General features: G+C 38.2%; 1 protein-coding gene across 3 annotated transcripts in view; it reads left to right on the top strand.

Moving 5' to 3' along the window:
- Positions 1-2,400: 2,400 nt before the first annotated feature.
- Positions 2,401-10,795, top strand: part of plcd1a (phospholipase C, delta 1a) — a 30,011-nt gene continuing 21,616 nt past the window's right edge. The window contains exon 1 of one of the 3 annotated variants that reach the window (XM_064331042.1): positions 2,401-2,613. In XM_064331042.1, the coding sequence (XP_064187112.1) occupies positions 2,598-2,613 (16 nt within the window). In that variant the 5' untranslated portion in view covers positions 2,401-2,597. Of the gene's footprint in view, positions 2,614-7,414; positions 7,701-10,795 lie in introns of those variants that run through there. The other 2 variants (XM_064331041.1, XM_064331040.1) reach the window with 2 other exon arrangements.

The following is a 10,795-nucleotide window of genomic DNA, read 5'->3' as shown; positions in this document are numbered from 1 at the left end:
GCACTCCCAGAACAGGTTTTGTGAGATTATTTTAGTCATAACAACTGAATAAACATCTTGATTAATAAATGTTACCAACTACGCGACAAAAATGTGCACATTTTGAATGGGCGTCCTGGCCATATTTCAATTATGGATGTTTGCTTGTTAATTTTCCCATATCAAGCAACACAAGTAATTCTTTATTGCTGCTTTCTTATGTATATTTTCAACTAGAGGAAATGAACAATTCCTGTGTTAGACTGCCAGTGCTGTCTCAATAGAAATTTAGTTTCCTGGAAATAAAATTATGACCATAGTATTGTTCATACTCTATAGGACAGAAATGATGTGTGGTTGGTCAATGTATTATGTATATCAAGAGGATAGTACTTGGCAATGCAGCAGGACACCCATAATTACTTATTTTCAGCTCAGGCCATATCTACCGGAGGGCACACACTCACACACATCTGTACACTCCATCCCAGGCCAGATTCAAACCCAGGACCTTCTTACGAGAGTGCTACCCACATAAAATACCCGTGCAGTTGTTATTACATTTTAATATGTAATATTAACATAAAATTGTACATGACATGAATTCCAAGCCACATGACGAGCCATTAATAAAACATTTGCAAAGGATATCTGGATTATGTTCATAAAAATGATTTCAGAAACAGTAAGTACAATATCATTCCATTTTTTGCAAACTAATTGAAAGATTGTTCAATGCCACTGAAAAGTGCTTGGGGCTGAATGAGGCCACAGAAGAGCACATAACGTTTATGCGAATATGGAATTAGCATTGTTGTTCCTAGTAAGTGTCAACAACAGACTGTGCTTTCACATAACCCCAAGGGCTGGGGTTCATGCAACAAAATCGGCTGAGTAGATACAATAGAGGAACAGATGGAAGACAGTATGGTTTCTGTGCCATCAACATCACGCTCTAATGAGGATCACAGGCTTCATCATTTATTTGCCAACCCTTCTTGCCAGTTTCTTTCCAAACAAGTATACATTGCAAGAGCTTTGACAGGCCTACTCCACAATATGAAGTACAAAATATCATGAGCAATAACTCAGGAACTGAAGGCATGAAATAACTTTGTGGGTGACTGCTGACCAGATTAATATGTTGAGAAACAGATGCTTGTCTTTCATATTGTTCCACCGGGCTAGCCTTGTTTTGCAAGATGTTGCACCTCTTACAAATTTTACATTTTCAAAAATGCATGAATTTGATGAATTTAAAGATAAAGATAAAGATAAACTTTATTGAACCTCGTGGGGTAATTTGTCCTCTGCATTTTGACCCATCCTAGTTACTTAGGAGCAGTGGGCAGCCACAGTGCAGCACCCGAGGACCAACTCCAGTTCTGAGGCCAGTGCCTTGATCAAGGGCAACTGCAGGAGTGCACCTAACATGCATGTTTTTGAGCGTGGGAGGAAACCGGAGTACCCGGAGTAAACCCACGCGAACACGGGGAGAACATGCAAACTCCACACAGAAAGGCCCCAAGCTGAGATTCGAACCCACAACCTTCTTGCTGTGAGGCGGTGGCAGTGCTAACCACTGTGCCACCGTGTCCGCCCTTTGCTGCATATGCATTTTGCTGCATACACATTTATTATTGGTATCTGGGTTTCAGTAGAGAACCCTTGAGTGTACTAAGTGTATTCCCATGAAAAAAATATCCACTCATTCAGTTTATATACTTTTCTTTGTATGAGTGATTTGTTCTGTTAAGGTTCTCTAAGTGAAAGCAGACAGGACAAAAACAGGAATCTCAATAAGGGCATACAAAAGGTCATTGGAACAACTACAAAGCACAGGTCGAATAAGGTACAATACTCATTGTGTAGTTATTCATAGCCAAGTTATTATTTATAATCTAACACGTTGCGCAGAAACCTTAAACGCACGCTGTCTGCTGTACATTTTACGCATTAAATCAATTACCCAGACTCAACATTGTTGCGACGACTTAATGCAAATAATTTGGTTTATTTTATACTAGGTTAAATAATCCCATGTAGGCTATAACGTATAGAATTATTTTTGTGTCCTGAATACAATGCCTTAAATGTACCGGGGGACTTTAAATCAGCGACCCATGTTGTAGGTTGTCACATGACAGCATATGGCCGATCTGAAGAACTGAAGAGCAGTACTGTACATTTGTAAGTTCAAGTGGTCAGAAAGTAGCCGCCGAACTGTGGGAGTATCCAATGGGAAAAGAATGTGTGTTAGATTGCCCTGGTGATGCTTCGTGCACCGTGTGTTCGCTTGTGGTAGTATTAAAGGCATCAAATCTCAGTCCAAGATTATCCATGTGATACATGTTTTAGCGAATGAGCCAATGATGTGCTCGCCAAACCGGTAGGTGTGGAAATTAATAGTCTATGCCTGTCGTTCGCGATAGAACTCCAATAAAGTTGGACGGAGTGTCATCTTCATTAATACACCTTTTTATAGCTTATATATTCTTTCGACGTATTTGTATTCAATTAAAATAACATAAAATAGGCTTTATTAAAACATCAAGCGGGGAACGGATATATAGCAATTGTAAACCGAACTACAGGTATTCCGCGCCGTAATCCAAATTATGGAGTCAAAACATGGTAAGCAGTACATTTCATTTTCATATTTAAATTGTTTATTATTTCCTTTTTACATTGACCATAAGATATAATTCGGTGGATTTTTCCATAGATTTCTTACGCTTTTCGTTGTTGTCATTTCCCCACAATCTTTAGCTCTGTATGTTTTTAGGCACATGAAAAGGCTTGAATACTGTTTGCAAGTACATCCAATCATGTGGGCTGATTGCGGTGTTCGTAATAAACGTTTGAGCTGTTATGCATCACAGTGGTGAGCACTGCCATTGATTAATGAATCACCTCTAATGTTCAGTAAGAAAATCAGATTTATAAAAAGTTACACAGATATCGATACACAAATGTAAACGTATATCCATTGGCAGTCGTGCTATTCAATACCTTTATACATTTCTTTAGAAATGAAACTCAATGAGTGGAAGTGACAGTGCCTGACATTTTAAAGTTCAGAACAGAATGATATGCATGCTGTAAGCAATACGGTGAGCAGAAAACTACAACCCACTACAGGGTAGGGCACCATTGGCAACGCCTGTATGACACAACGAACAATTGCGTCCCTCTGTCACTAACAGGCTGAGTCGATGACAACAGCTGTCACGCTCGGTAACTACAGAAATCTTGTTTTTTTTTTTTTTACCATACCACAAAAAAACAAAAAAAATGCAACCACCTAAAGTCTTATTTCATTTCATGTAATGATCAATGGCGGTTGCTGAGTTGAAAACTGATTGGGTCGAAAACTTTACTTTAAACTGACCTGTTTTCATTAATTTTCCTTGATCAACAAGCGTGCCAACGATCTGACTAATCTATTGAAAAGTAACACCCAGCTTCTTCACATTGTGTTTGGGGGATTAAATGATGAATTTAATTTAGAAAAATCAGTTTTAATCACTTAGGAGTTCAGAGTGATGTATATTTTTGTGTTGCCTGTGTTAATTTTCAGCATGACAGAATAATATTGAAGCCCAAGTTTTCCAACAACTTGGGCTTCAATATTGTTAAAAAATCTTCCCATTCCAGATCTTTACCATGAATATTCTCCACGTGTAAGTGTGGAGAAGGAAGAGGTCTACATGCATCCACTAATAGTGTTGATAAAATGTGCACAATTTTGCAATGCAAATTAAAAGAATTTTATTACTCGCTAAATGGCTTAATTGAGCAGAGCTATAGCCTATGATGGTATTGTGTATTTTGTGAATTAATCTCTGTATTGATAATCAAGAAAAATGACTGAAAACAGGTTGTGACCAATAGTCGGGAAGTTTCCTGCCACACAAATTTTCAGCTCACCAACCTCTGATGGTAGTGACATAGTCACATAATTGTAAGTGTGACATGATCCTTTGAATAAGTCTCCATTATAAAACTGTGTTGTAATGTAGCTTGAAACCAACTGACTGGCCTCTGTCAGAGCTATACAGGCAGTTTAGGTTACTTATAGGTTTATGTTAGAAAGTTAAATTACTTACTTTTTTTGGGAACGCTTGAATGGGGATGCAGGAGTGTGAGTGAGTTTTGCATTTACAGTATGCATACCAGAATTCAGGATTCTCCTAAAGGATTCTATTAGAAACACTTGTGCAAATCCCATGTCTTCAGTTTCATTGACTGATATTACACTGAACCAGTAAGTCCGTGTAATGACTGATTATGGCTCTATGATCCAAATGTGCTTTGCCTGCCTAAACGCTAACCAAGAAAAGGTTTTTTTTGTGTGCAATTGCTACTCTTGGTTTTTCTATTAAACTAGTAATTACAATAGTAACTGTTATTTTCAAAGGAAAAAATTGTCTAATGGCTAAGAAATGTGGGAGGAAAGACTCCTTGTAAGGCTACTTGTCATGTGTTTCCAGGACAAACAGAAGAATTTTAGGCACAAATCAGTTGAGAGATTGAAAAAAAAAGCTGAAAAAGACAGGTGTATTTTATTAGACTCAAACTAACTAATGGAGTTATGACGACACTGTGACCTCAGCATGCAACTATGATGTGATGTGGTAATGGCTACTTTAAGATCTACTGTCTGCTCTACGATTGTTTTCATTTAGGTTTAGGGGTAAAACGGCTTTAAAAAGACTGCATGTCACAATTTTTTGATTATCATGAAAATATATCATAAAAGGCCTATATTATGCATGGCTGATGGCAACTAGTTAATGGATCATTTCAAGTGTTGTCAGCAGTTTTAGGGAAGAATCTGAATTAGAATTTTTGCCAGACTTACAGTACAGATTGGGAGAAATGCTAAATATTTCAAAATATTTGAAAAATATTATATGCAAAAAACTTAAGATCCATTCATCCATTATCTACACCTGCTTATCCTGGGCAGGGTCGTGGAGGGTGCTGGAGCCCATCCCAGTAAGAATTGGGCAAGAGGCAGGAATACACCCTGGACAGGCTAATCTATTGTAGAGCACACACAATTCACTCACACACTCATACCTATGGGCAATTTAGAGTCTCCAAACAGCCTACCTGCATGTCTTTGGACTGTGGGAGGAAACCGGGGTACCCGGTGGAAACCCGCGCAGACATGGGGAGAACATGCAAACTCTACGCAGAAAGGCCCAGGCTGGATTCGAACCCAGGACTTTCTTGCTGTGAAGCGACAGTGGTACCCACTACAAAAAATATATACATAGAAAATCACCCTTGGCTTAACGCCAGATTTTCAGTGGGGTTAGCTGAGGTTAGTATGTGTAATGTCACTAAAACGCAAAAGCCAGTGAAATATTTGCTATTCTTAATATGTAAATAATGCTCTTGCCAATGAAGAGACCCACAAGAAATGTGTTTAAGGAGGTCACTGCAATATTGCAGTAGTAGCCCCAGCTGTTAATATTTGTAGCATCCATTTCCAACTATCTACAAAAACAGCAAGGCTTTGCTAAAAAGCATGGTGCAGTTGCTGCTAGTGACACTCCCAGTCGTGCAAAATAGATACGTGATGATCAGTAAGTAGGCCTACTGTTAGCAAGCGATAATGAAATAACGTTCAAGCTTAGATAATGTGGAATAAAAGCCTTTCTTTATTTGGGTGTGTCCAGAGTTTGAGACTGCTGTCAAATCTAATGTTAATGTACAGTAGCTCAGTGTTACAACTATATTACACATTGAATGATGGTAAAACCTGGGTTATGTCGTTTTTTTAAAGTGTAGTCAGGTAGTCTAATGTTACTGCATGGGACAACCTGATCTAACCTAGTGATGAGGAATGATACTTATGACATGACTTACGTATATGAATATTAATGAACACAGGATGCATGCCCAATCTGTCATAATCTTCTAAACGATAATCTAGTAGTGTTTATTACAATTGAATGGTTACAATTGGGTTAAAAACGATGAGGAAGACAATCAGTTGTCACTTCTGGAGAATATAACTACAATTTTAATCCAGCTTCCTGGACTTTTAAACTACTGTTGAACTGAAATTTTATTTTACAAGCCTTTAGCAAGGAATGCTCATTATTTTATATTATGAGTTGATCTTCAATTTCCAAGGTGATTAAAATACAGTCACACAGCTGGATTTTTACTGACACAATTCAGGTTAAATAGTGTTAGATTCAGGTTAAATACCCATCAATGAATCACTACAGCAGTATCCTTAAAATCCAACTTTTCTGATGTTGGTAAGGAATCCAGGTCACAAACCCTATATATATATATATATACCACAGGTATCAAAGTCATCCATACACCTTGTTCTCAAGGCCTTAATTGGCGGTCTGGTTGAAAGGAAAACTCAAAAACCCGCAGACATTGCTGCTCCCTTGGGATTCAGTTTGACACCCCTGCCAACCATTTATACAGTCTTACTGACAATGGACCTTGGTACTTAGAGGGATAATCTGCTTTTTCAGAGTGTTAGGTACACACATTTCCATGATGGTTTATAATGCATTACTTAACAGCTGTCTGATATAACACATTTTTACATTATGCTGCAATAGGTCAACATATTGGGGTTGGCATTTTTCAACCACTGGATGGCATCCTAGCTCCAGTTTGACTGACAGTGACATTTAAACTTTCAGACTGGCAACCATTGGTTCACTAAAATAAATAATTTAATTGTATTCTTTTGATACATGGGTCAGCAATATTGAGGGTTTCCTCCTCATTTTAAACTATACATACATGAGCGGATGCCTTTATCTCCAGGCAATTTCTTTTCTTGCAGTGCTTTGAACACTGATACTATATGAGTTACTAGTGGCAGTCTCAGATATTTCATAGCAAATATTGGTTGTCTACAGACTACCTAACCTACCTATAGAGTCCCAAGACGAAGAGGCTACCCCTAAACAATACAGTTGCTTAAGAAATCAGCTAACTGTTTGTGTAGGCTAGGAATAATTGACGATTGCTATTTATAACATGCTAAAAGTAGACTTATGGGAAAAGATCATCTCAATAAGGCTGAACGTTAGTTCTTGGTTTTACTGTCACTTTCTAGTCAATTTACAAAACAGCTCTTGTTACAGTAGGTAACAACAACAACAACAACACTGCAAGTATCCACTGGCCATATCCGCCCAGCTTAAAATAATTAAGTATAAGGCCTAATGTAAACCGTTAAACTTTTAAATCTTTCTTGTTCAAGTGGTCTTTAAATTGCCCTAAAAGCATTAGCCTACAGCCTGCATCAGCTGCCATGTGGGCAACTATTGCGCCAAGCATTCCTAAAAATTATAAACCTAAGGAATTTAGAACAACAAAAAAACTCCCGTTCATTTTAGCCAATTTTAACTAGGAGTGACAAAACCGGAATAAGAGCGTTCAGCGCAGTTAGGTAGCGGTGATTTTTTTTAGCGGGGCTATTTACATTAGGGTTGCACACGCCCAAAGTAGCCTACAGACGGGATTTGAAAACGCAATGGATTTCAGCTACCTTTGTTTATTTTTAAAACAAAGTTAAAGACGCCTTACTCTTTTTTAAGTGCTGTTGTTGAAATTAGTTCGCGATGTCATGTTTACGGAAATGTTCCAAAAGGACAAACTCGGAGGAATCGGTTTTTCAAGCGGAGATAAAGAGAGTCGCACTGGAAAATGGGAAGTTGATAGGTATTGTAAGTTTTCATTCTTGCATAGTTTTGCTGCCTGTAACTTCGATATTTGTTTCCAGTTTTGTTGTCGAGGACTTGTGTTTTTACGTTTTTTATTAAATAATTTTTCATCCACTATCAGGAACATTCCGTAGTTCGGCAGCATTGAGGCTGTCTACTCACGGCAGCACGGGCTTCCACGCACTGCGAATAACTGTAGTCTATAATGAATGGTTCATTTTTTCTGTAAGCTAGTTGGATAAGTCGCAGAGTCCGCGTTTACCAGAGCTATCGGATAGCATACGTTCTTGTGCCTTTATTTTTCAGTATGGCATTATTATATAAACACATGAAGATTATTGTCTTCCAGTGTATGTTACAGTAGACATAGGCTACATTGAAATTTAAGGAATGACTGTGTGGTTAGCCAAAGGGTTGGCGTTAATTCACGACTTGCTGTTGTTTTTGAGCTTCTAAACTTAAAACTTTGAAGGTTATTTTTGCCCATGCACACATACCATCCATATTACGTATACATAGGCTACATAACTATTGGCATGTTATTTTCTTCATACTCTTGAGATCTGTTTTAGCTGGCATGGTGAACATAAACAAGACAAGACACGCGCATATAATGTTGCGTGACATTTCACCGCTCATGGGTTTTATCTGGGTAGCCAATTTAGGAGCCCTGCAATATTGAAGGGAAAACAATACTGTATTTTATAAAACTGGCCCTGGAGGTGGTGATAACTTACAAAATTTGTCGGTACCGCCAGCCTTATTTTGGGGGAGGTAAATAGAGAAAAATGTAGAGGGTGAAAGTGAACCTTGTGTTTTACTTGTAGTAGTTTCTTGGAGGATATGCAACAGAATATCATCTGACATATGATTTGAGAAAATTATAACTTTTGATGTTTGATTCTACTTTTGCGTTAACAGTTGAAATCTAGAAGACTTTCTCTTTAGCACCCAACCAAAATTAAATGCTTAATTTTAAGGTCTTTAGAGATTTCAGTGTGAGATATATTTGGCTCCCATCTGAGTAATAAAAAATGGATTACCCTTCCTCTGGCAAAGCAAGCAGGACTGTATCAAAACACTCTACATAGCACATCCTTGTTGGGCCACTATTTCAGACAGATTTTTTTTTGGGTCGTGGCACAATTTTGTGTGTAGGGAGGATGCTTATATTCTCATTGTTGGGGGTTGTACAGTTTACCTGAATTGTGACGCTCACATGTCTCCGCACTAGCCCATTTCCTCTAACAGTGCTATTCAGGAATCAATTTAAATACACAATAAATGGCATGTGGATTTTTAGGAACTCAGACTCTGTGAAGACATTGTAAACTTCTGTAGAAAATTGTAAGTACATTTTTGACTTGGCACATACAGCTGTATGTATCATAATGCTTCATGTGATTATAGGTGGTTTTGAAGAAAGTTCACCCATCTGTGTTTTGGTTACTCATTTCTGGGAATTTTACCCACTGTGAGGTCACACCAGGTAAGAGCTCTGGGGACAGCACATACATAACACAGCAAAGGGAATGGAACATAGCAAAAGTAGTCAGACCAGATGGAAAAATATGCATTTTGAATATAAAAATGTAATATGCCCTCTAGGTTTATATTTGCATACAGTAGGGCAGATCAATCATTCAGGCCTGAAGCATTTTAAAAGGTGCCTTGTTCACAGTACCCCTTCTTAAAGGGATAGTTTACTTTCTCAGGTTGACATTGCTTTGCAGGCTTTGGCATTACTCAAAATATTTTTTCTTGCTTTAGACCACAGACCCCCAAATGCCTTATACCTGCCATTCAAAAACCTGTCTAAATGTTTTAAGTATCCTTCATTGCAAGCATTAACTGACTCCAATCTCCAATCAAAAACATAAACTAAACCTGAAAAATATTTTTTAAACTCGAGAAGGTTCTCTTGTATGTGTGTTTTTAAGTTGGTAACAAGCCCCCCATTGCTTGACAAAGAGTAGCCTAATACCGTTTTAATGAAAGAGGAGCCTTTCCCTTTTTAACTCGGTCTCTCTCTGAGAAATTCAAATGTCTGTGGTTATTTTCATGGCCATTAACTGGCTTGAGGACGTGGATTAATTGTTCATTGATTAGGATGTGCTCACTCAGTCTTGCATTGTAAACTGATAGAACGATAATTAGCCTCTCAGCTGCTGTGAATGGCTCAAAGGGGCTTTCTCCCTCAGCATTATAGGTTATTCAATAAGAGCAGGCACATTACAGGAGTCAGCTTTGAGGCTGGTCCCAACACGTTCATATTTCCTCAGATCTTTCCCAAAATTCCACGTTTTTTTGATAATGCTAAATTGCTACAGGGTTATAAAACTTGGCAAATCCCTTGGAATTGAATGCAGCAGCCATACACATTAAGAGGATAACTGATAACATAATTGGCATAGACCAAATTACAGTGGCTGCTCTGTACCAAAAAGTATGAAAAAGCAGGCAAATATCTTGTGGTTAACCACCCAGTACAGGTCAACTGTGTAATAGAAGTAGACACAGGAATGGCGGATATAGATATAGATTAACAAAACATAGAAATATGAAAATGCGGGGACTTTCCAAGCCAAAACTATTTAGAATGAGAATTTGATTAGCATTGTGCAGACATGCAATTGTCATGTTTTAATTTACATTTCATCACAAGGTCAAAATGCACACAACCTGTTATGGAATTTATAGGATATCCAGATCCATTAGGCTAAGTCTTACAAGCTGCGTAAAACAAAAAGGTTTCTGTGTCTGTCCCCCACAATAGAAGGACATGTAACAACTAGGCTGGTTGTCACTCTCTCACGGGGGTGCCCTGAATGAAAGTGTTTGGAGCCCCTGTTTCTTCCCGTCTTTGTGCTTTAGAACTCAACTGCCCTAGAAACATTTTTCAGCATACATGCGAGCATGCAAGGCCAGAATCCTCTTTGAAATAAGACACGTTTTTCTGAAGTGGGTCCCAGTGGTTTGTAAACTATAGTGCTCTCACTCCGGTTACGCATCTTCCAAAGCACATTTCGGCACATGCAAGTTTTCGGAATCTGGAGAACTCTTGTCTCTCCATTGTAGAGGCCACTCAAGCTTTTCCT

Source organism: Anguilla rostrata, chromosome 4, assembly GCF_018555375.3.
Source record: "Anguilla rostrata isolate EN2019 chromosome 4, ASM1855537v3, whole genome shotgun sequence".
NCBI classification, from domain to species: domain Eukaryota; kingdom Metazoa; phylum Chordata; class Actinopteri; order Anguilliformes; family Anguillidae; genus Anguilla; species Anguilla rostrata.
This window is presented reverse-complemented; position numbering and strand designations above follow the sequence as displayed.